Genomic DNA, 26,207 nt, shown 5'->3' with positions numbered 1-26,207 from the left:
AGAAAATACTTGCCACATGACATCTTACACTTTCACGTTTGTAATGTGAAAATTAAAATTCCAATACGATTCCAATGAATCAACACAAACAATTGAGTCAGCTGTTGTTGTTCTAGATAATATATTTCTAATTCTAGTACACAATTTAAGTTCTGAATCCTTTCATTCCAGCTCGATCTAAGTGAGTGTCCACTTCATATACAGAAATTACAAGCATACAAAACCTTCACGACATGTTAAACTTAACAAAATATGTAGTTGAAAAACCTGAAAAAGATCAACTTTTTCTAGAAGTAGTTTATCAGCTAATTGGACGGCAACTGCCCTCTCTGTATTTTCTTTCTGTGATTAATGTTATAATATATTGTTTGAAATGAAAGACTGCAGCGAAATTTTAGGGATTCAAAGATTGACAATTAGTGGAGAGTACTCTCTTGATTCTTTTCAAGCACAGATTTCACACAAGAACAAGAACATAATTGATTATGACCAAATGAAGAGTATATGGAGTAGTGGGAAAGAAATTTATTACTCTTTATTTCTTTTCAGCTGTGTACGATTGTTAGTTTCGAAGAGAATTATTGTTCTTAATTAACAAGGACTGCACTTTTCTTTTAATATAAAGATGGAGTTTGTATTAGTTATAGTATGTCAAATGTATTTAATTTAATAAGGTTTTCTTTTATATATATATATATTGGATAAAGATTGGTTTACAACAAATTAGTCAGTTTGCAATTGGACAGATGAGATCCATAGCAAGTAAATAGGACATATTTATAAACTGACCAATTACAGGTTGTCACGTTAGGGTTATGAGATAAAATTTGTGAGATTAAATTGTAAGTGTAGTATTGTTGATATACATTTACTCTACTCACCTGATTTTCTTTTGGACAATTTTCGCATTTTGAAGATTTTTTTTTTTTAAATAGTTAAATAGTTTTTATTCATGATCGTCTATTAATGTTCTTTGTTCTAGCCGATAGTTAAAGGCAATTTTAATTTCAGACAATTAAGAGCTTCAATACTATTTGGAGAATCATCACCCAGTAAATTGTTTTCTCCAAAGACATAGATTCTCATACATTTTTATTCCTTTTTTATTTTCTTAAAAATTTATATATATATTTATCAAATTTAATATGTCATACCTATTATTATATGGAAACTCTCATAAATTAAAATATGCAAAGAGAGAGAGGGAGAGAGAGAGAATGTATTAATTACGTCCGTTCCATGTTATTGCATAGAGTCAACATTTATTTTTCCAAATTTTAGATTTGGAAAATTTTATTTGATAGGTACAAATACTTTTTTTTTTTTTTTTCATTGGGGTGTCCGGGCCCGTTTGTGCAAACCTCAACTAATCCTTCAGGATCCTAAAACTATTGATCGAATAAGAGCTTAAACTATTAACCGAATAAGAGCTTCAATAGTCAGCCTCATTAGTGTCATGCATCTCAACTAATCCATGTACCCTATAACTACTAGTTAAGTAAGAATCCCAATAGCTATCCTTATTAGTGCTTGGGGGACTCAAACTTAGGAGTTTATAGAACTTTCTTTTGCTTTTTTACCATTAGACCATCCAATGATGATTAATATACAAATACTTAATTTGAACATAGTAAATCCATGATGAGAACTACGCCAATACAATATTCATCTCAAAAATCCTTATAAAGAATTCATCCTATTCCTAACACTTTTGGAGTTTTTGGTGACATGGTGAAGAACAAATTAAATTCCATCTTTAATTAGTTGAATATAGACCGAGTCAGAGAGAGAAAAAAAAAAAAAATTTAACACAGCAATTAATGAAAACAAAGGAAAAAAGAAAAATTATTTTGACTAAAATATCAACTATCGATTTAAATTTTGTCTTTCAATGTAAAGATAAAATTTATAGATCATGAATATGAGAATAAGAAGACAATTTTGATTATGATATTATGAAGAGTAAACAACTTTTCCCCACCCAAATAATGGTTTAATGAACTTTTTCACCCACGGACTTTTAAAATATAACTTTATTATTCAAATTTATATTATGTCTGATATCGACATTGTTGCAACCCTACACCATGAACATTCTCTTCTCCAATGGTCACTCACCAGAACCCTTTAAACCTTACTCCCGTCGACCCCACCAATTATCGGCAATCGAGTGATTAGAGTTTGAGCAGTCACCCTTCCCAAGTCAAATTTTGATCAATCTCAAGCACTAAAATGCAACATTCCACAACTAAAATACTCATCGGTCTCCTCTTTTTAAAATTCCCAACAGTTTGGACGGAGTTTGCTCTCTATTCACTATCGGAATATAAATTTAGATAATAAATAAATATTTTAAAAGTCTGTGGATGAGAATATGTCATTAAGCCATTATTTGGGTGAGAAAGTCTTTTTAACTCTATTATAAACTCTTATAATTACAATCACCACTCGAACTCATGATCCATAATGCAATTCTCTTTCTTCATCTAATTAATAAGTTTTCAACATAAAAAATTTGATATTATTGATTGGTGGTATATTCATTTCCTATAGACATAGAATAAATGAAATACATAGAAGAATTTCAAGTGCAGCCTTGCGCTTGAAGAACAAAAACCACCTAAAAAAAAAAAAAAAAAAAGATGAAAAGAATGAAGAAATGACACCTTAACAGAAAGTAGTTGAGAAGCTCTATGGCTATAGCTATATTTTCTTTGATATAATAGTTTGATAAAAGAATTTTGTGTCTAATAAGAAAGAGAGGATTCAGTTTGAGACACGGTGTTTGACAAAAAGCACCCAATATGAATATCGAGATGCATGAGATGAGATGGGATTATAAGTAGTCTACCAAAACGTATAGAAAAAAGGTGCTTATATTATATCATGTCATCTGGCTGCTGCCTTACGTCTAACTGGCGTATGCCAACTGTTACTACTGTACGGTTTACGTGAAACACATCTAAAACAACCCTTTATTTATTTCTTACCATATTGATAATGAATTTCACATTACTTTACATAAACATTTGAACTACTTACGACTTTCATACAAAGGTGTCTCCATCCCTCCACTGTTTTTTTAACAGCTTGCCGTACTCTGGTTATGAAGCTCATTACCATTCTCGCTGGATCAAGTTTTAAACATTAATTAAATTGTTTATTAAAGCTTAATTTTACTGAAATTTGATGAATTAAATACTTAATCTGGGAAGAAGAATTTAATGGTGTTATCACATTTAACTTTATTTCCTCTTTATGTGTGTGGATATGCATGCATGGTTTCACATGTTTTTTAATTCTAGTAAAGACTGAAATTGACTTTAGGTTTGACAATATATATATAGTTCTTGTATTAGAATTTTACAAGTCAATATTCCATGAGCTCATTGCACACGAAAATAGAAAGTTTTCTCAGTTTCCACACATGAAAAAGGGTATATGTTATTAATTATGTTTAATATATTTTCTGATTGGCTGATTAGCATTCGGAGAAATTACTGGTTTCTCATAATCCACGTGGAAGACAGCTAAACGCCAGTCAAAAGATCCAACGTGAGCTCATCCATTGGTTGAACCCATTGGAGGCGGGTCCACACTGTAAAGTAATAATAAAAATTAGAATTTTGTTGTCTTAAGCGCGCGTCACCAGCTAGCAGTATAAAAGCCAAACCGCTAGCTGTTTGACAAAGACAAAAACCAAAAGCAACATACTTTATGATATAAAATAAAAATAAGATTGAGATACTGTGCGTAAAGACAATTAAAAAAGTTGATCATTATGGAGTTGAAAAGTGTTCAAATGTATTTTCAAATAGGTACTTGTCGAAGTCAAAACTCCGACATTCTTGAACCAGGCCAATCTCCTCCTATAAATACCCATTTGATCTCCCAGTTTTTATATCAACCAAAATAGAGCAGAGATTAGAGATAGTGTCTTGAGAGAGAAAGAGAAAGAAAAAGAGAGAGAGAGAGAATCGATGGCTTTGCTTCTGTTATCTACTGTGTTTAACTTAGCATTGATGGTGTTTCTTTTATTCGTGTTCTTGAGAGTGTTGATTTCTTGCTGGATTTTGCCTGTTTTAGCATATCATAAGATTAAAAAGAGTGGGCTTCGAGGCCCGACTCCAAATTTTCCTTTTGGGAATATCAGTGAGATGAAGAAGAAGAAGACGAAGAGTGATTCTTCATCACTTGGGTCGTCTTCAACTATCTCTCATGATATACACTCAGCTCTTTTTCCTTACTTTGCTCGGTGGCAACAGTCTTATGGTAAGTCATTTAATAACAAAACCCACCCTAATGGATCTTTACAAATTTGTGCAATCAGTTTGTACAAGATTTGTTAATCATTTGAACGTACGTATATGTGTGTATTGATTATGAGTACTTTATAAATTTTGCAGGCAAAGTGTTCATCTACTGGCTGGGTACGGAGCCATTTTTACGCATTGCAGATCCAGAGTTTCTTAAGAAATTGTCTTCAGGGGTTATAGGAAAGAGTTGGGGAAAACCAAATGTATTTAAATATGACAGAAAACCCATGTTTGGTGACGGGTTAGTCATGGTTGAAGGTGATGAATGGGCTCGTCTTCGGCATGTAATCACACCTGCATTCTCTTCCTCCAACTTGAAGGTCTCTTTCTCTCTCTTTCTATCTCGTCCAAATTAATACAAATATGGACCATTCTTTATATACTTTATATATGCTTTTTTGTGTTGAAAAGACCATTCTTCGTAGCGAAATATGAATTTCAACCTAGTTTCACCATGCGAGTTCAAACTCTTGACTTGTTCACCTTGATGACAATACATATTGACCGTATGATTGGTGGTTATAATTGCACTTTCTTGCAAGAGCCAAACTATAATCCATTACATATATCTTTCATTGGATCTTAGTCTTAGCCATAATGTTATTTATCTGTAATATTGCTTAATTTATGTTGCTTGTCCAATAGGCTATGGCAAGTTTAATGGTGGAGTCCACCTCTAAAATGCTAGACAAGTGGAGTAGCCTCACAAATTCCGAGAACCAAGAAATCGACGTGGAGAGAGAAATTATAGCAACGGCCGGTGAAATCATCGCAAAAACCAGCTTCGGTATAAGCTACGAAAATGGGAGAGAAGTATTAAAAAAATTAACCGACATGCAGGTTGCACTTTTCAAGTACAACCGCTATGTGGGTGTCCCTTTCAGCAGTTTTATGAACCCTATGCAAAACTTGGAGGCCATAAAACTTGGAAAAGAAATAGATAGTCTTCTTCAATCGATCATAACTGCTCGAAAGAAAGCTGGTAGTAATGTGCATCCTTCGAAGGACTTATTGGGATTATTGCTGGAAGCAAACGATGTGGATGATCGGAAAGGGAAGAGATTAACGGAAAGGGAACTGATTGATCAATGCAAGACTTTCTTCTTCGGCGGTCAAGAAACGACGGCTTTGGCATTGTCGTGGACTTTGATGCTTTTGGCAATCAATCCAGAGTGGCAAAATCAGTTGAGAGAGGAGATAAGAGAAGTGATTGGAGATAAAGATATCGATTTCCAATTGCTTGCTGGACTAAAGAAGGTAATTTATGCTTTCATCACATGATATTGCTCGCTGAATTAATTTCTTGAGGTGAATTTTCTAGGAAAAAGAATAGTATACTATATATTATACATAACACGTTTGGTGCATTTGAAAATAAATTTATATATTAAGGTCTTACCCTAAAAAAACAGTCACTTGTCACCCACATATAAAAGATGCATGGTCTCTCTAGTCTTATGCACAAAAACACTATTGCCTTCTGGAATTTACCATCTGGCACTAATTAATTTTGGTTTTATTTAATATCATACAATTTTATAATGCGTATGATATTATATGACCAAAAAAAGAAAACAGCAAACTTGTCATTCTGTATCTTGACCAAAAAGGGGAACCCCAACGTTGTCATTATATAAAATAATATATAATATTATTATTAAATAATCTAAAGGAGTCATTAGTCAAAGGTCAGCCCGCTAAAAAAAAAAAGCTTGTGTATTAGTCCACGCGTTGAAGCGCGTGCAAAAGACATGTTCCGGCTTTAAAAACGATGACGTCAGATGAATGTCATATAAATAGCACTTTTTTGTGTCATCTTCACTCGCACTTCACTTGAGCGGCAAAATCAAACAAAAATCAACGGTGGCCGCCCCTTGACCCGTCGAGTTCTCCGTTTGGTCCACACAGAGTCCAAACTCAAAGATTATTTTCTACTGCTTACCGCCCAAATCCAATCTCTCCGTGTTTCTAGAAGTACAATTCTTATATTGAATAAATATTTAATCTTTACTAATTAATGTGTTCATTTGTTGCAGATGGGATGGGTGATGAACGAAGTTCTACGGCTATATTCACCGGCACCAAATGCGCAAAGGCAAGCGCGCCAAGATATTAAAGTTGATGACGTGGTGGTTCCCAAAGGAACCAATTTGTGGATTGATGTGGTGGCCATGCATCATGATCCCGCTTTGTGGGGCGATGACGTGAATGAGTTCAAGCCAGAGAGGTTTAGGGACGATCCATTATACGGTGGGTGCAAACACAAGATGGGTTTTTTGCCTTTTGGTTTTGGAGGGAGAATGTGTGTTGCTCGGAACTTGGCCATGATGGAGTATAAGGCTGTTTTAACCAAAATTCTATCGAGGTTTTCTGTGAAGCTCTCCCCAAATTATCACCATGCGCCTTCGATTGTGCTATCTCTTAGACCGACCCATGGGTTGCCCCTCATAGTTGAACCCCTGTAATCAGTTTAATCAATCACAAAGTTTTTCTACTATGTAGAGATTTTGCAGACAAAGGTTTACTACTATGTAGTGATTTTGCCGCAAGTTTATGGCATCTCTGTTTTGCCATGAATTTGTGGCATCTCTGTTTTTGTTTGTGGTGGTGGGTGCAATAATTATCATTGTAAAATATGAAAAATAAAATAAGCACTTTTTTTCTAGATTGTTAATTTTTTATTTCTTTGTCTTTGTCTTGGTTATATTCATTTATTTGGACTTCTTGAATCTAATTAAACTACAAAATGCCAACAGAGGAAAGCTTTGAGCTCATCCATCTTTGTGTTAGGTACTTAGGGCTACAACGAAAATTATTGTAAGACTATTACATTCCATCTGAGAATATACTATCAAAAGACTTGTAAAAGGTTACAAGAAGTGGTCCAGAATCTCATAAACAAAATCGTTTTTTCCCCCAGAATATATATATTTTAATTTTAATTTTAATAATGAGTAGCCGTTGCCTTCAAAAAGCTAGAATAATGCTGATGCTGAGGTTGGTGGGGAGCGGGGACATGAAATATCACAATATTTCATTAAAGAAAGTACGTTTTAATCTTAGTTGGTGACAAGAAAAAAAAGAAAATGCAGACAACCGAAGAGGACCACTAAACTAATTAAAACCATAATTATTAGCATCATACGATATACGATATGTATCTTACGATATGATTCGATACAAGTTACTAATGATATGTATCAAAGAGTGTATTATAAACTTTTCGATATGTTGATATGTATCATACGATATAATACGTATCGGTTTATGCCCTTACAAATTTCGATACAACTTACCCGATTCATTAAAATCCGTCAAAATTTACCAATTTTTCATGAGAAAAATGTGTTACCCATTTTGTATTATAATAATAACACAAGTAGAGATATAAATATTAATATTGATCTTAGAAATTATATGAATGGTTGAGAGGAAATGATATAAATTATTAATTATGTAAAACCATAATTTAAAACCAATAATATCTCAAAATTTGTTAATTAATCTTGAGGATAATATTAATTTTTAGAAAAAATTTATTATTTTTTTTACTATTTTCTTTTAAAGACATATCATATATGATACGTAATATATTATTTAAAAAATTAGGTTTTCGATATACAATACGATATACGATTTGACAACCATGATTAAATCCTTATGAATCATTCTAAATCCCTGTTACTATACTTAGAAAAATATTTTTCCCAATCAAACTCTCGTACCTGGGAAAATAGAAGACTCAATTCAAGGATTAATTAATGATCCATTACAATTATAAAAAATAATTTCCAAAATGTCATGATTTCATATTATTAACAAATGTTGAGGGAAAATGATATGGATTCTTAATTTTGTGATTAATTTTAATTATGTAAAACCATAATTTAAAGGCAATAATATCAAAAAATTCGTTAATTAATCTTGAGGATAATATTAATTTTTAGAAATTTATTATTATTATTATTATTATTTTAAAAGACGTATCCTATGATACCATATGATACGTGATATACTATTAAAAAAATTAGATTTAAATCCTTATGAAACATTCTAAATCTTTGGGAAAATAAAAGACTCAATTCAAGGATTAATTAATGATCCCTTACAATTATAGAAAATAATTTCCAAAAAGTCATGATTTCATATTATAAACAAATGTTGAGTGGAAAATGATATAGATTCTTAATTTTTTTGATTAATTTTAATTATGTAAAACTATAATTTAAAATCAATAATATCACAAAATTCGTTAATTAATCTTAAGGATGATATTAATTTTTAGAAAAATTTATTATTATTATTTTTTTTAAAAACGTATCTTACGATATGATGCAATACGCGATATACTATTAAAAAAATTAAGTTTTTGATGCAATACATGATTTGACAACCATAATTAACATTCTAAATCCCAGCTACTATTCCTGGAAACACAATTTTCCAATCAAACTCTCATATTTGGGAAAATAGAAGACTCAATTCAAGGATTAATTAATGATCCCTTACAATTATAGAAAATAATTTCCAAAAAGTCATGATTTCATATTATAAAAAAATGTTAAGAGGAAATGATATAAATTTTTAATTTTATGATTAATTTTAGTTATATAAAATAATAATTTAAAATCAATAATATCACAAAAATATTTAATTAATCTTGAGGATGATATTAATTTTAAGAAAATTTTTATTATTTTATTTATTATTATTTTTTTTTTAAAGACATATGCTATGATACAATATACAACATACTGTTTAAAAAAATTAAATTTTCGATACACAATATGATACACGATTTAACAATCATGATTAAATCCTTATGAATCATTCTAAATCCCTATTACTATACCTTAGAAAAACATTTTCCCAATCAAAATTGTATTTGAGAAAATAGAAAACTCAATTCAATGATTAATTAATGATCCTTACAATTATAAAAAAATAATTTCAAAAAGTCCTGATTTCATATTATAAAACGATTTTTACGGAAAGCAAAAAGATGATTAGACCCATCATCCTTCAAACCTGTACTTATTACTAAATCTAAGAGATAAAAGAATTGGATCCTGAATTCAATGGGTCCAATATTTGACAAACTGAGCACCTTGTTTACACTGAAGCGCTCCAGTGGCATAAGATTTGAACTAAATTGTAGCCGACAGACTAAACGTGATTATTATCCATTACATAGTTCCCAAACCTCTTGGGAAGAATTGATACCGATTTTAAATCCAAGCTACAATGTAATTCCAATGTTTCACAGCAATATGTAAAAATATTGGGAGCAACATAGAATATTCATCGTTATGTAGAAACTATCCTTAAAATGAAGGAACTTGCAACAAAGGGGGTGCACTTTCTGGACTTGTAAAAACAGAGAAATCTTAAAAAAGAGGCAGGCTGGGCGGGAACCGAACATGCATCCACAGTCTCTCATATGCCGCCACATGGTTCCACCCCATCTCATCTAGCAAAGAAATTTTCAGTTCATAGAGCTTCTTCTTGGGAGGCTCCGCATCATCTTGAATCATCTCACTCAATACCTGCGCCAGAAGATGATTTAATAATATGTCTGCAGACTAATGAAACAAAATGAACAACCACATCTTTGCCACCCAGCATTGAAGCCTAACACCTACTTCAACTTCAACCCCCACCTTCTATCTTTTACTTCCTCGACAGGCTAGCGACTAATGACTATGCCTGCCTCAAACAAAATGTAATTCTATGACAGTTGTCACCAGTAACTGGACTAATATATCAAGAAAACTACCTTTAGCGCAGTTCCAAGCCTTCCAAGCCGTCTTTCACGTAGCACAAAGAGGTTTCCATATTTGGAAGACTTCACATCAACCCACTTCTTCAGTTCTTTGAAGTTGTCTTCAAACAAATCTGGTTGACCACCAGAGACAGGTGCAGATTGATCACCAGTCTTGTCCACATCTTTTGTGCCTTCATTTGCATCTGCAACTGAAGCTTTGTCACCCTATACGATGATAAAAAGATGATCAGCGCCACACAGGTTAACAAAGGAATTGTGCTCCTATGTTACCTAAAAACAGAGGAGAATGAAAATGAATACAAGACACAACTCAATAAATTGGTGTTCCTTTTTTTCAATTTTTTTTTTTTTTTTAAATAGATCGGTTTTAAAACTCTGAAATTTAAATGATTCAAAAAAGCAAGTGGATGACACACAACTTTAAGGAAGGAAACAAGGCAAAATTAACTATATTCCCAATGGATCTCTCCTGAAATATGGATGTAGATAGGGAGAGAAAGTGGGGAAATTGTTAGACACAATGTGACTGCAGCCCCTAGCAATCCAACAATATAAGACATAAATAGCTAAGTCATAGAAACACAAGTTCAGATAAGGTGATAACAACACTCATAAAGATGGGAGAGAAAGTGGATATCTCCTGAATTTTTGTATATATAGAGAGAGAAGGTGGGGACAGTGTTGGAAACAATGTGCCTGCAGCCCCTAGCAATACAATAACATATGACATAAATAGCTTAATGATAGAAAAGCAAGTTCAGATATGGTGGCAGCACCACTCGTAAAGTGATGCATTCAACTTTTAACTTTTGATCATAGAACCATTTACAAACTCTGTAAAGCCTAAATAAAAATCATTTCAGTTTCTTGACAAACAAGTTTTGTACTACAATAATACAGCTAAACAAGCAGAAAGTTTCAGAAAAACAGTAATAGCATATTATTTTAGCAAAGCCTGCATAAAAGACTCATGAACTACCTTCAATGATTCAATCTCTGCCAGTGCTAATCCTTTTTGGTAAAGTGCCTCTGCTAACTGATCACGTGCTGTCTCCATCTTTTTCTTGATTTTCTGTAATCAGAAAGCATCAAGGATGTAAATTAATTGTCATCACCTCTAATAAATAACTGAATACAAGCAATACTACCACAATTCAAGCAACGAAGTAATATAAATTCTAAAAAGATGCTAAAAGTTGAAGAAATAACATGTAGCCCGGCCACCAGATCAAACTAAGAGAAAAATGTGTTTTGATAGGATGCATTATGATAGAAAATAAAGCCAAGAGCTCAGTTGTCAATGTTTAAAAAAAAAAAAAAAAAAGGCAGCATGGATCCACACCTCTGCTTCCTCATCCTCTGGATCACTTTTCTGTGAAAAAAATTTCGCTAGCTCATCTTGGTCAACACTGTCAATTACCTCGTTTGCTGCCTCTATAACCTGCAAAGGGCCATTTCATAAGTATGTAGATGATTATGCCTACATACCCATCATCCATTGAAAATAAATACATTGACAGAGATAGGAAAATGCTTCATTTTAGAAGAAATAATTTTAAAGTACTTGATATTCTGTGAAATAGTGCACAAACTTCTTTGCTTGTCATAAATCAATACTACAAAGTACTTTCAGCTGACTATATGTTTGTCATAAGACTTACCTCTTCCTTGCTGCGGATTTTGTCCCCAACATTACTTTGAGAAAGCAGACCTTCCAAAATCTTGGCAAGCAATGGAATGTATTTAGGATATTCAGACTACAAAGACACAGTTAAGAGTTATTAATTGACATTTTGGACCAGAAAACTAATTAATTGCCCAAAATAGTTCTTCAAAAAGTTGAAAAAGATGTTCCAATACTCTGGTCATCCTCAACTTTCTGTGTCAAATAAGCAAAAACTAAAGCTTGTTTCTAGAATAATTTATAAATTCTAACAAGCATCATAGTTATATGACAATTTAATTAATGAACATGGTCACGCAGATCCAGAAATAAAGTCTTGCTTTATGGTTAAACTAATTAATGGAATAAGAGCGTTGAACACAAGACTTTTCAGTTAACCTGGTACCAATGCTGCTATCATACTAAGATGAGTACACTTAAGCTTAGAGAAAAGAGTCCAACAATAGCATTTAAACTAACAACAAATTGAAATAATCATTGAGCTATTTGATTATTTAGAATGAAAGGTGTTTACATTTAGGAAAAAATCAAACATTATGACAAAGCATTTCCACAAAATCCACATATAGCATAAACAATAAACTTAAATCACGTTATAAGTGCTTCTCAGTTCATAATAAATCATAAATGGTTCTAACCTTAAGAGAAGCAGATAATTTTTTCCATTCTGAGCACTCTTCATCAGTGTCTTGTTTAAGGCTTCCCAACACTTTTATCTTTGCATCTCGGACCTGTTTGACATGCAAAACCAGCATAAAGTAGCTGTAGAAAACTTGGATAATAACAACTTGAAAACGTTAGTGTCCTACAGCTAGAAACAAGAGGTTTGCTAATAATAAAAATAGCACAACCGCAGAGAAATGAGAAGACTTCATGAGAAAGCTGCCAAATGCAAGCCTAATGTGTACATGTTTTGTACTAGTGTAAGTGTAACGCAGCCAATAAGTATTCACCAATCTAACATGCAGGTGCATCACAAGATTGTAATTTCCTGAAATATAAGAAAAACAAAAGCCAATTTTTTTAAATCAACAATTACCCAATCTATGCATTTGAAGGCTCTTGTTAGTGCTTTTACTCAATGACCAGAAAAGGAGAAGCAGCTAACACTGCACAAGTGTTCTCAAAATTTGACACTCTTACTAAATGTACATTCATCATTCACTTAAACATGAAACCAAATATTAAATTTGCCAGGGGACACAAAAAATCTATTGACTGGTGAATTTTTTTAAATTAAAACTTGAAACCTCAGAAGAAATTAGATACCGGACACAACAAATTCGATGAACAAAAAATGTACAACCACAAAGCATAAAAATTAGACAACATTTTACATCATATTACACCTTAGTGAAAAAGAGAAGCTCGCCACATTTAAATAAAACTTGTTTATAAATCAATGCATTGCAAAGTCAAAATGCAAACATATTAAAACATACCTAAGTTGCATCATTAGATATGAATGAAAGATTAACTTAAATTCACTTGTCACATATCAAAAATTAAAATTTTCAAGTAAACATTTATGTAATCCAAATTGACAACTTCACTGTCCGTATCAAATTACAAATATTTTAAAACTATTTACAGTTTATTTGACTACAAAGACAGAAGATATCATACACAATTTGACAACTTGTATAATAAGTGCCAAATATCTAAGCTACATACATAAATCAATCACACACGCACATTTGCTGAAGAAAATTTATACTTTCAGGTTGACTGGATTACCTCTTCTTCTAAACGCTCAGACACAGACTTAGTGCAAGTAGAACCTTTCCCCTTGTCCTCATCAACCTGTCAAACAAGTACAGCAGAAAAAATTAGTTAACAAACTGTGTGGAAGTATAAAGAATGGAACAGACAAGACATTGTTCAGCAGGTTAATCCCTGTAGCAAATAAATTATGTTCATTTTTTTTTTTTTTTTTACCATTTCATAATGATTTATGTCTTGTACAAAAGGCAAAAAAACAAGGCAGCACATCTTAAAACCTTATTAGGTGGCACTACATATGCAATTTGATATGTAACAGGGTTTTTTCGTGGGTTTTTTGCTTCTTCCTGACCAGCAAATGATAGCTTTCCATAGGAGACTACTCCAAACAATATAGATCCTTGGGGAGAGTTCTGCAGATAACATAAGAGTGCAGTTATAAATCTACTGCAACAATGTTTGTAAGTGGAATTTCTTTAGTTTTTTTCACCTAAAAAAAAAAAAAAAAAAAGAAAAACATACTTTTGGAAGCTTGTCTTTTGCTGGTGGGCCCAAATAAAATGCTTGCTTTTTTCTACCAAAAGATGCTCCAAGTTAGGATACATATGAGACAAAACTAAAACATAGAAGGAATCATACAGCAGTCAACCATACCCTGGTACTAAAGTGGAAGCTTTAAAAGAACCATTTCCCATCACTGGACCATCTGGTTGAGAGAAGAAGTTCAATCGAATGACATCCTGGATTAGAAATAAACCACTGAAACATTTAATAGGTGCTTAAAACAAATAATTCTTCAAAAAGATGAAAACAGCCTCCACAAACCAGAAATTAATTCAACTTTCCGTAAACTTAAAATTAAACTAGTAGATTAGACCATAAGTTTGATATCTCAACAGAAGAATTCTAAAGTAGACCAATTCTTTACACAAGTAGAACAAATCATTAGCGAAGATAATTCTTCTACACCAATGTAACAACTAATTGCTCAAAGGTTGAACTTTATAAAAACATGATTCTCTACCTTCTCCTCCAAAGTTCTCTCAATGAACAGCACCAATTGCTTCATCTTCTCCAGATACTGCACATTGTCGTGCCTGAAAAATGATAATTACCATGAGAGAAAGGAACATGGGGTTGAAGCCTCTATTTACCAGATATTTTAAATGGTTAAGAACTTTATAAATGCAATACAATGTCCACTTTCTCCCTATAAGATTACCAGTGAAAACACAGTTTCAGGTTCTTAAGAAGAACCAAATTGGTCATCAATAAAGGAGTGAAAGATGAATTGATATTAAGGAATTTCTTTTAGAAGACAAGCACAGTTTCTTTATTAGTTGGTATTCCATAGTTTCGTTTAGAAGACCACATTTCTTCTGGGCCAGTTTAGATTAGAATCTGGTATACCAAATCTAGGCAGCAAAACAAGTCACGAACACAGTCAACAAGGGGATGAGCAAAATGAAAATTAGCATGTGCATATTTTTTGCTTCCTAGGAAATGGCTCATACCTCAGATAAAGCTGTAAACAATATTCGCCCTTAGGAAGTTTTGTAGAATCTGGATAAACATCACCCTTTGCATAGACACGCTGGAAGGGAAAAAAAATGACATGAAAAAATAAATCAGATGTGAATAACTAAATAGATATCTGCAATTATGCTTCAATTAAAATGTTTTTAGGCATATAAGAAAATGTTTGACCTATTGCCACAGCACTGTAATAAGTGAATATAGAGTTTTTCATGCTATTAGATCATTCTTGTTTAAGTGCAAATATTTTCATCAAAATCATGAATCACTATCCAGAATATATTCTTAAGAAGACATAATAACATTCCACCAGCTTTTCTCAAACAACTACTAACAAGCATTTTAAATTTCTAAAGTGATAATAGGTCAAAGTACCTTGTTTGTGTCAGAAATCATATAAAATTGAGACTCAAATTTAGTGTCATATATGCGATCATTGAGCAATGGAATCTGAGGTTTGACTTCAGCTCCATCTTCCAGTTTGAACTTGTAACTGCACAACCAGAAATGATAATGGTCTAGTATAACCTGACATGCAGCCAAATGAAGCAACAAAAAAAGCAAATGAATGAAATAACCCACGTTAATGTCAGCGCTAGGATCTGTTTGCCTGAGGGAAGTTTGTCACGATTGGTTGGAAGAACCCTAAGTTTGCTTTCAACAGGTCGATATGGAACTCTTATCTGCAAATGTAAGAAAATAAGACTGATGCATATAAATAATAAATATATATGACTTTAATCATATATATCTTCGAAAAAATGCCTTCTTCACCTTATTAAGAACAGCAGCAGGAGCAAGTCTTTCAGATGCTAATAGGGCTTCAGCATCAATTCTAACTGGTGCTTCACTTCCATCAAGTAGCACTTCCTCTTTACGTATGTCAATCCCATGAAACTCAATCTGAAAAGTTTTATATAGAATCAACATGTAAATTTCTTCACGAAGAAGTTAATAAAACATTCGTTTTTGTTAAATCTTCAAAAAACATCCCAATCCCTCCAGGCCTAGCCCGCCAAAATTATTCTTTGATACAAGAAACACCAAAGCTAAGCTGTCCAGAATTCACCATCATGAACACTGGCTGTGCAAGCACTTCACAGTCAATTTATTTGATCTAAAGAGACAGAAACAAAATCATATAATAGAAAAGGGCAAGGGGAGGAATATGTAAGAAATCATGACCCTATGAATGTTGAAAATCAAGAAAATGAAATAAAAATAGAGAATCAATACAGTTGAGATTTTATCTCACAGAAAAAGTAATGAAATCTCCCCAGCTCCCTGAGAGAAATGGGCAGCAAAGCAGATAATAAAAATAGAAGAAATGAGACAAAAAGTCCAAAAGTCATCCAAATGAAGAAAAATAGAAGCAAGTCCTATTTATGTATAAACTTGAGCACATTCTTACAGCAAACAGTAAGAATTACTGAAAGTAAGAATCAAATTAACCGCCATAAAAGCGAGAAGAACTTCTTGAGATAGCAGGTCCATAAAGCCATCACAATCAAGGTAATCAAGTACTCCAAAACCACTTGTAAAAGTTCAAAACTTTAAAAAAGGTACAAAGTAAAGCAAAAGATACCCAAATCAACAAAATTGCACAAAAGTCTGATAAACTTTCAAATTTTGAACAGAACTAAATAGTTGTATTAAATTTTGACATAAAATTGATACCTCAAAGTCTACAATAGTGGTTTCATGACTTCCCATTCCACTTGACCAAAACTGAGCTACTGCTAATTCCATGGTCTGACCACTCACAACAGGAAAGGCAAAGCTTTTGGCAGCTGCAGAAGAAAACGTCAAAACGCTCTCCCACTTAATAGGCCTTTGCAATGGACAAACCTGCACATTGCAGTAGTAGGCATTTTAAACCAGATCCAAATGACCTGATAAAAATTTTCACTGAATGCTTTGTACCTGAACAGTGTCAACAAAAAAGCGTCTAGTTGTGTCAAACCCCGATGTTCGCATGGTTGCCTCAACCCAACTAGCACCAAGTGGCACTTCAATAAATCTCCGTTCTATGTGACCTGTTCAAACAGTACATTCAAGGCAGAGAAAGAAGAAATTAAGTTCCAAATTAAGAATAACTAGACTGTAGATCAAAGGACCAAATGTCCCATTGATCTGCCTTAGAGTGAGCTTAGATAAATAGAACTTTTTCAAAACTAAATCTCCGTAACATTGTTGCCACCGAAAGCAAGGAAGAAAAGTTTCTCAATACTATATTTCAGATTCTTTCAAGCCAGATCCTTGGAGATTTCATGGAAATCAAATACTTTCTTCATGTCTCACAATGCTTTTAAAACTGTCTCACAATGCTTTTAAAACTGGCCCATGTTTAATTAAAAAGCATTTATATCTATTCTTAAATGACACCTTTTGATGTGATGCAATTATTTTAAAAAATTTCTGACAGAACTGATTCTGACATACAAATAGATACATAATTCAAACTGTTAAAAACCAGTACAAAATAACCTGGCATAAATGACATCCTTGCAAATGAAACAAGTGGAGGCCGACTTAAAACAGCCATAGGCTTTGTTATGGTGACAGGAATTCTAAAAATAGGGCCACGCCCCGGTGCTTTGCAGTCAACTCCATATATTTCATAATAGTGTAGACCACCCTTCAGTTTGGTAGGATCCACCACTATGCTGAAAAAAGGGAAAAGAACTTCTTGTCAAAAGAATAAATTATTGTCAGCATCAAGACAAGAAATAACAAAGTCAAAAAATCTTACAGCAGAAATCTATGAAATTTTTTCATAATAATAAAACAACAAAGTAATACAAGAAAGCCCATATACTTAGTTTGGTGAAACATAGCATGTGCCTCCGATAGCACGAAAGTACATGTATCAGTGTGTATATATGTGTATGTGGCATGTTTTCCATGCTATCTATACTCTGGGGATACATTCATTAATGCTTCTCAACCAGATCACAATCTAAAACAAATGTCCCACCTTTTTCCAGATCATTATGAAGAAATAAAGTCCTCAATAAACTAATTATAAAAACTAACAAGCAATTTTTCATGCAGAAAAAATTAGATAAAACAGAAAGCACTTCACATCCAAACTGCTCCCCAGATAAAAAACAGACCCAGACTTCCACTTTTATACTATCCTTATCCGTATTGACAAAACTAACATGAAAGGTACAATCTGAACAATGTCTATTGATACAGAAAATGTCAAAGGTATAGAGAAGTAATGTCAACTAACCTGAAGCTACGACCGTTATGAGTGAGAAGTAGGTAGTCAGGAGCCCTCACAACCTCCTTTCCAGTAGAATGTAACTCAATACACTCCTCAAAGGGAACCAGTTCTTCCAAATTACTTGCATCTTCATGAAACTTCGGTTCAACTTGCACTGTCCACTGTTAAGAATATAATCTCAGCTGCTTTCAAAGTGGTATGCAGTCAATAATATGAGCATTTAAGGCAGATACATCTTCTCCATGGTTCAATCTTTTAATGCAAAGGCTAGAGATGGATCCATTTGGTAAAATGGAAGTAAACTCTGCTGTATAACATTTCATGCAAGCTCTAATAATTCTAAAAAAAATTAATAAGCAGAACTAAAGAAAAACGTCAAATTTTTAAAATGATAATTAAATACTATAATCACCTAATAAGTCCTACTCGAAAAAATTTCAGGAAATAGCCCTCAATTCATTGTAGAAGATGTGCAAGACTACATTGTGGCAAGAATCAGCACGCAAATACTTGTTCAAAAACAATTCGTTGTGCCTTGTTTTGGTAAAACATAACAGACCATTATGCTAATTTCAAAAGTTATGATATGGAAAAGAAGTTTAAATTAAGCCAATAATAAATATTCCACTCGGGTGCTTATAGATTTTCACATGATACTTCATACAACTGCAGGAAGTTATAAGAGAAAAGGAAAATTGTAACATGAAGGCAGAACTTGCAATACAACAAAAATGTAGAAACTGAATGCATTTCCACAGGTTATTACAGTCAGATATTTTAGAAAAAGGAGGACTTCAGATAATTCAGTCATTCACTATTGAGAAAATAGAATGGGTAAGAGAGAAGATGCAATAACTAAATTAACAACAAATTATATAAATAAAAAACCCAAATCTATGTAATTAGAGCAGCTTGAAGATAACCACATTTCAGTTTAGACATTCAAGAGACAAGCAGAATCTTCAGCCAGCATAATCATATAATCAAGTTCACCAAATTTATCAGTAATCCCACCTCAGTAGGTTGTTGGCAAGCACTAGCTTCTCTTAGGTAGATCCCTCGATAGGAAGGAGCTGCAGTTAAAATTAAAGTGCCACATCAATATCAATGTAATTCACTTAGCAGATAACTAACATCAAGAACTCTCAAATATTGAAACAAATTGTGGAAACTATGATTAATATGTTTAAATATTCAACCAAGGGTAGAGCTATGCCCCCTTACCCACAAGACTTTTACAAAACATAGATATTTCCATAAAATCTCAGCCCTATAAACATATTTATTATCTTTGCCTCCTCCCTTTCTTTTTATACTATGGCCCCCACAAATCCAAATTCCTAACTCCACCCCTAAAATTGACCAAGGCAAAGCTTGTATCCAAATATCAAATAAAAATTCCTGTATAAATAAGTTATTAACCTATCGGCAAATTACAAGTCTCTTCCTAGTATCCAGCATTTCATCTAGCAGCACCAACTGTAATGTTAACATATAACCCGCTCGTGAAAATTTATTAGGCATATAATAGTAAAACCCCAGAAATTGTGTTTGTGTGCTGTTAGTCAGAGAGACTGAGTGAGGAACCTAAACTTACTTGCAGTTCCAGATAGACTGATCTTTATTCCATAAGAAACACATGGAACATTCCGATACTGTTGAATATATTCAAACGCCCTGTGATGAAAAGGGCGGTCAACAATAAGTTTAAAAATTCAAAAAGCTCAATTTCACGGATAAAATCTTTAGTAGGACAGCCATAACACATCATCCATACATCCATTCAATAAGATTCCACCTTTGATGCATTTATTTAAAAATTATCCAATCATTACTGTGGTAAGGCAGAAAAAAGAGTACGTAAATGCATAGGTGGCGGCATGTCATTGGAGGGTTAATGAATGACGTGATAAGCCTATCCTACCCAAGACTTCTTCCAACCAGGAGTTAGCAAAGAACAAAGGCCTAGAGCACAATCCTAACTTGTCAACTTGCAAAAGTCCTTGTCCCGTAGATAGTTTATCTTCTGCCAAACCACCTATAGGAAAAGAAGTATTCTCAATAGCTTTCCTTACAATGTATGGACTCACAGGAATGCCCTCAGCCTGCAAGACAACATCAAGCAACAGAAACCCCAATAAGATTAACAGAGACTGGCTGAAATGATGACAAAGAAATTAACCAAAAAAAAAAATGAATGTCAATTGGACAACAAGGAAAAGCGTTCTAACAAAGCATTGGAAAAACCTTCATTGCACTGATAACTAATGCAATTCCCCCACATGCAGATGGAGATGCCATTGATGTTCCATTCATAAGCATGCGTTTCTGAAGAGTCCATGTAGAGACAGGAGCAACAGCCCCACCAGGAGCACTTATGCAGACACCTAGATCACCATCAGTTGTTGGTCCTCGACTTGACCTGCATCCCATATAAACATTTTAAATATGATACAGATACAGATACAGAGCGGAATAATGGCTTATAGGTGCCCGAGTAAGGGAATGATATTTCACGGTCAAGATCGAAGTAATTGAAGTTGACATACCAAGTGTACTCGAGCCCTTCACTGGGAGGTTGAACAACAGAATGAGCAGCAGCGGCCATTGCAGGAGAGACATAAGCACCAACTCCGATAATGCTTGAAGAGGTACCACCAGGTGCACCAACAGTGTTTAAACCAGGCCCGCTGTTGCCAGCACTACTAATGAATACTAGACGGTGCTTATTTACTGCCTAAATTAAAAGCCGAGGTGACATCCACATCATATTTGAGCATGAAAGACAAAACAAGTGAAAAGAAAAATAGACAGTTATCCATATGAAGGAAGGTTTTGAAGAGATACTTCATTAACAAGGTCAACAAAGCGACCATAGTCTGGCAGTAGGGTAGGCTCTCCATAACTCATATTGATGAGATCACATTTGTGCTGCATAAAATGCACAACAGCCATCACTTAGACATAGAATATCACACATCAGCAATCCTCTATCTAAAATATGCATAAGAGTCATCCCTTAGACATTGTATCAATTAAACATTGTATATCACACATAAGAAATCTTCTATGTAGTTCATTTGCAATATGTAATATAGCACACTATCATATCTACCACCTCACTTTACAGATATACGTCTATTTATATTTGTAATGTTTCTGTACACACATGCTTAGATGTATTAAGAATTAACCAAGAAAAGCCAATATAGGAAATACAATACTAAGACTACAATCCCTAACAAAGATAAATCATATTCAAAATGTATTTTACTTTCAGATAAACAATTAACCACCTCCACAGCAGCTATCAATGCCCGAGTTAAGCCAGTTCCTGTCTCCATCGAGCCTAAGCGTGAATCTCCAATTTTACAAGATATTAACTGTGCTCCAGGGGCAACTCCATTCAACAAAGGCTCCTATCAACCACAAATGTCAGGACTGGTTTACCCTGAAATAGTGTAACAAATAGATTAACATAAATGGAAGTACCTCAGGGTGAAAAGCCGAAGCAATACCAGCTACATGAGTTCCATGAGGAGAACTATCTGTTACGATACTTAAGATGTTTCCTTCATCATAAACATTAACAACAAATGTACAAGCATCTAATTTGCTAAACACGCCATACTTCCGTTCAATCCTGTAAGGGTAGATCTGATAATAGTTAGACATTTGTTTGTATAATACCCGTTAGTAACTCCCAAACATATTCAAAAGAATACCAATAAAAAGAATATAAAAACTTGTATGATAAAAAATGAAAAAGGACTCTGAGAAGAAACCAAATTGCTCAATTCAATATCCATGGTATAGTCTTAGCAATAAGAGTGACACTACATTTACAAGTAGGGATATAGGCAAAACCCCTCCTACCATGGGTTAATTATAAAACTAGGCAGAGCAGTTTGCTTCCTCATATGACAAGAATAACACAATAATTTTTTCCTGTACTACTGAAGTCCCCAGTAACTCCTGGGTAATTTATTTAACACTCCTAGAGGATCTCTCATGATGGGGTTCTCTGTAGCAACAAGTTTTAAATTATCATCTTTCTTGTATTCCTATTGCCAGGAATTATGTCCAACTTTACTTGACAACACCCTTCTCTTGCTGATCTATTTACGTTGAGAGTTTTCATGCTTTTGGGGGTAGGAAGCCTATGAAAGCAGCAGTATTATGGGGCTGTAAAATTATGTTGTTTTGTGGGTCTTAGAGATTGAAAGAAACAAAATGAGCAATACATGTTTTTGAAAATTAGTGCATCTGTTCAGAGGCATAAGGAGAAGGGGCTGGCCTATATATGTACAAAGTAATATTACAATATTTTTAGTCTAGCACAAAATAAATTTCTTGCCAGGCCCCTATGTCTATATTTGCAAATAGCTTGTTCATCCTTCTATAAATGTACTTATATAAGTTTACTTTGTTTCTAAGCAAATGAAAAAAATTCCAAGAAATCTTCTAACGTGAAAAAATTTACACATGGGGCCGTACACAAGCAATAAGTACAAATGGTTACTCCCATTTTCTTTTTCTTTTTCTTCTTGTTCACGTTTCTCATGGGACCAAATCCTTGTCTCTTTTGCTTCATTAAATTTAGTATTGTGTTAGAAGTACTTGATGAACAAATGCTATCCGTTAACTATTCATGTTTTCCAGGAAAGCTGGTGACTATTTGCTTGAGAATGGAGAAATCACCGCTGCATAACATAAGCCTAATATAAGACTTCCAGGTTAGCAGTTATTGTGCCCTTTCCACACAACCAAGAGCAACAATTCCAGCAGCTTCTCTTTATTCACTAAGCAAAGTCAGGTGCTTCATTAGACAGTAAGTGGGGAAGACTATTTGTGCAATGGCAATATCTAATTATGATCAGGTAATTTACAAAAAAGATATATAATAGTTGATGCACTTGCATGTTATATGCACTGTGGTGTGAAGAATAACATTTCTAGCATAAATATACTATATATAGTCTCTGATAGACCTCCTATTACTAAAGTCTACCAATTGAAGGGGCATAAAGGGCACAAAGGATACAAAGGTGTTAGGAGTGTGAATGAGCACTAGTGGGAGTTAGTTAGGGGAATCTCCACGTGGCGGAATTGTATAGATGAGGGATATTTTAGATGAATCATTAGTATATAAAGTTGGGTTTAGACTTGGGAGAGGGTTAAGTTATTTTCTTGAAAGGATTATCAATGGAGGTCCCTAGCTCCTCGAATTGCTAGGAACTATCTTTGTTTACTGTTTTCAGTTCTGTTTTGAGTCTTTTTGGATCTACAGGTCTTGTTTACTCCTTTGTTGATTAATATAAGTTTGTCGAATTGCTTGTTCTCTGTATTGCTGGTGTTGTTTGTGTGGATTAGAACCCCTTTGGCAAGAGTTTCCATCAGTCTCCAATCAACATCATCGTACTTTTGTCCAAAAGAAGAAATTTCAACAACATTATATTTTAAATACAAACCATGCATACCTAAAATTTGTAAGAGGTGCAAAGTCAGCAAGTTTTCCACAATCCGGCTCATCCTCAAGACTCTGTGTGTCAAGTGCAACCCTCCATACTTCCCCATCATGCCATACTACAGCATCTATTACAGGCCCTTTGTCATCATAGCTCTAAAATATAAAAATGATATCACTTTTCAGAGCAAGAAACGCAACTCGGGAAAAAGTAATTCAGAATTCTAGAGTTACCCACATCAGCCTGCTTTTTTAGAATATCAACTCTGTTTTGGAGATCTTCACGAATCCTTTTCAAGCTTCCGTCCTCCAATTTCTTGTGTTTCTGTAAAAAGGGATACTACTGCAAGTGATGTGCAAGCAACAAAAAGAATAACAGCACATGCTAAAAAACTACTCTGCGTAAAACCATGGCAGGAAGTAATACTTTTTAGTTCTAAGTACAGCTAGCAATACTTTTTTGTTCCAAGTAACAAAAAATTATGAAAATACCATGCAAACAAAACACAAATGGATTTCCGCAAAAATTATCACCATATTTGAATGTGAAACTGAAAGAAACTAATGTCTGCAGATAACCAAGATGCTTGAAGGCAAAAAGTATCATGCTTAGTACTACTTCAACACAAAGGATGAAGTAGATAGATGTATCAAAAACTTTCAAAATCTAATACACGTAACCAAATATAATCTACAGCATTGCAGTAACCTGATCGAATTGATCAAGATGCTTTACAGCCTCAGCGATTGTCTCCTGATTCTTCTCATCCAACTTTTTCTTTCTTTCTTTCTGCCAAGAATATCAAAAAAAAAAAAAAAAAAAAAAGAAAAAAAAAAGATTAAAATGTTAGCTTGTTAGAAGAAGTTTAAAATGTTAGCCAGTCACGGTAATGCTTGAGAACAAAAATGCAAGTTCAAAGATTACACGAATGAAAATATTTCTTACCTTCAAACGAGAAGTCAATTTGTCCGTAAACAACTCATATACCATCTTATAGCCCACACGCCATTCACCAGATGGGTTTTTCCATGAAGAATTGACAACCAAAGTTGCCCCTATATTGAAAATTTTCATCCATCAATTCGAGACCACATAATTTGACACTATAAATGCAATGCTATGTAGAATCATTTTCAATTTTAAGAATGCAAATGAATAGCAAAAACAAAGTAAAATGGAAAGTTTAAATGAATCAATAATACTAACCAGAAGCACCACGAATACAACCATCAGAATCAGCCTTGACCGCCGTTGAGGTATCAATATCTCCACTGCCCGTACTGAAAATGATAATAGTACAACAACCAAACAAAAAAAAAAAAAGGTCAGAACTTAAACATCATCTCATAGATTGTTAAAGCAAACAATAGTACCAGTCCACAACATCCAAGATTTTAGGCTTCCCATCGGATGTCACTTGCAAGCCAGCAGCGGCAGGGTCGACACCAGAATCTAAAAACACCAAAAATCGAATAAATTTATTAAATATAACACATAATTTTCTTTTCTTTTCTCTTCTCTTCTTTTCTTTTCAACCAAACAAAGGAGTAATTGATTCCGATACCGAAAATCGCAATAACGACGCCGCGTCCATCGAATTTAGGGTTAGAGTCGATGAAGCGATCGGCGGCAATTTCTTTCTTCGGCATGAGGGAGGCCAAGAAGGTTGACTCGTTTAGTTTGAAATTACGAAGTGAACCATTATCATCACCACTAATACCACCACTAGCACCAGAAGTCAAAGAAAAACAAGGCATTACCCTAAGTTTACTTTGAAATTTGCACTCTCGCCCTCCTTTCACTCTTCTTCTTCTCGTAAGACTGAGCTGTTTTTCAGTTCTCGTGAGTAGAGAAGACGACAGAATCTGCGAAGAAAATAATGATTGTGAGAAACACGCTACCCTCTGTGTACACGTAAGCTTTCCTTTAAATAATGGGCTTTGCAATCGCATTGCTTTTCTACTTCTTTTGTTGGATCTTTTTAGGGAGGGTAGTTGGGTAATTTACGATAAGAAGTGGTGGCGTTGACGGAGGGGCTGGAGGTCTCGCGGGTTGAAATGACACCTATTTATGAGCTTTTGAGGATTGTCAAAGCGGTGGTTTTGATTGGATGAAATTTGGGTGGTGCTGAAAATTACTGGATTTGTCCTTGCATGAAATGTATTGATTTCTAAATCCTTCATGGAGAATTTGTTGTATAGTGGGTCAATTGAGTATTATTTTATTATTTCAATTTATGAAAAGTCTGCACTTATTAGTGGCACCCTTTTAACGTATGATTACAATCAACCACCAAATCATTTTCAATCAAATTATATTTGTGTGTAATTTATATTCATGGAGACCAAAATTAAACTTTGATAAATAAGAGGGCAAAAAAAAAAAAAAAAAAAAAAAACAGATGCATTTATAAAGGAGAAATAATAGTGTCTTGGTGAGTATTGTCAAATGGTTGAATGCAAGT

The 26,207-nt window shown here is 33.7% G+C and overlaps 2 protein-coding genes across 3 annotated transcripts; one reads left to right on the top strand and one right to left on the bottom strand.

The window, feature by feature from the left end:
- Window positions 1-3,923: 3,923 nt before the first annotated feature.
- LOC116139596 (cytokinin hydroxylase-like) lies at window positions 3,924-6,958 on the top strand. Its single transcript, XM_031425274.1, has 4 exons — window positions 3,924-4,272; window positions 4,407-4,636; window positions 4,962-5,573; window positions 6,353-6,958. Exons 1-4 carry the CDS (start codon window positions 3,981-3,983, stop codon window positions 6,779-6,781), a joined length of 1,563 nt encoding a protein of 520 aa, XP_031281134.1. The 5' UTR covers window positions 3,924-3,980; the 3' UTR covers window positions 6,782-6,958.
- A 2,376-nt stretch (window positions 6,959-9,334) lies between these two features.
- Window positions 9,335-25,688, bottom strand: LOC116139553 (tripeptidyl-peptidase 2). 2 transcript variants are annotated; one of them, XM_031425216.1, is made up of 34 exons: window positions 25,308-25,684; window positions 25,117-25,195; window positions 24,950-25,023; window positions 24,689-24,798; window positions 24,452-24,532; window positions 23,981-24,067; window positions 23,756-23,898; window positions 21,768-21,918; window positions 21,572-21,694; window positions 21,123-21,206; window positions 20,825-21,012; window positions 20,523-20,697; window positions 20,259-20,380; window positions 19,873-19,952; window positions 19,290-19,348; window positions 18,282-18,436; window positions 17,531-17,709; window positions 16,967-17,079; window positions 16,721-16,891; window positions 15,818-15,946; window positions 15,626-15,726; window positions 15,419-15,536; window positions 15,022-15,101; window positions 14,532-14,604; window positions 14,162-14,247; window positions 14,030-14,081; window positions 13,786-13,920; window positions 13,523-13,588; window positions 12,424-12,516; window positions 11,763-11,858; window positions 11,444-11,542; window positions 11,081-11,173; window positions 10,093-10,305; window positions 9,335-9,862 (listed from the first exon to the last, which is right to left on the bottom strand). In XM_031425216.1, exons 1-34 carry the CDS (start codon window positions 25,498-25,500, stop codon window positions 9,704-9,706), a joined length of 3,960 nt encoding a protein of 1,319 aa, XP_031281076.1. In that variant the 5' UTR covers window positions 25,501-25,684; the 3' UTR covers window positions 9,335-9,703. The 2 variants fall into 2 exon arrangements, with proteins under 2 accessions (XP_031281076.1, XP_031281077.1); XM_031425217.1 differs by lacking the exons at window positions 9,335-9,862; window positions 10,093-10,305; window positions 11,081-11,173; window positions 11,444-11,542 and adding an exon at window positions 11,561-11,581 and having other exon boundaries at window positions 25,308-25,688.
- Window positions 25,689-26,207: the final 519 nt, after the last annotated feature.

This window comes from Pistacia vera, unplaced genomic scaffold (genome assembly GCF_008641045.1).
Source record: "Pistacia vera cultivar Batoury unplaced genomic scaffold, PisVer_v2 Contig352, whole genome shotgun sequence".
Lineage (NCBI taxonomy): Eukaryota > Viridiplantae > Streptophyta > Magnoliopsida > Sapindales > Anacardiaceae > Pistacia > Pistacia vera.
This window is presented reverse-complemented; position numbering and strand designations above follow the sequence as displayed.

Coding starts and splice junctions, on each gene's coding strand:
- LOC116139596 (XM_031425274.1), top strand. CDS start 3,981: ATGGCTTTGCTTCTGTTATCTACTGTGTTTAACTTAGCATTGATGGTG. Junction 4,637..4,961: donor TCTCTTCCTCCAACTTGAAG/GTCTCTTTCTCT, acceptor CTTGTCCAATAG/GCTATGGCAAGTTTAATGGT. Junction 5,574..6,352: donor TGCTTGCTGGACTAAAGAAG/GTAATTTATGCT, acceptor CATTTGTTGCAG/ATGGGATGGGTGATGAACGA.
- LOC116139553 (XM_031425216.1), bottom strand. CDS start 25,500: ATGCCTTGTTTTTCTTTGACTTCTGGTGCTAGTGGTGGTATTAGTGGT. Junction 24,799..24,949: donor TTGTATTCGTGGTGCTTCTG/GTTAGTATTATT, acceptor TTTTCAATATAG/GGGCAACTTTGGTTGTCAAT. Junction 14,082..14,161: donor GCTTCCACTTTAGTACCAGG/GTATGGTTGACT, acceptor ATCTTTTGGTAG/AAAAAAGCAAGCATTTTATT.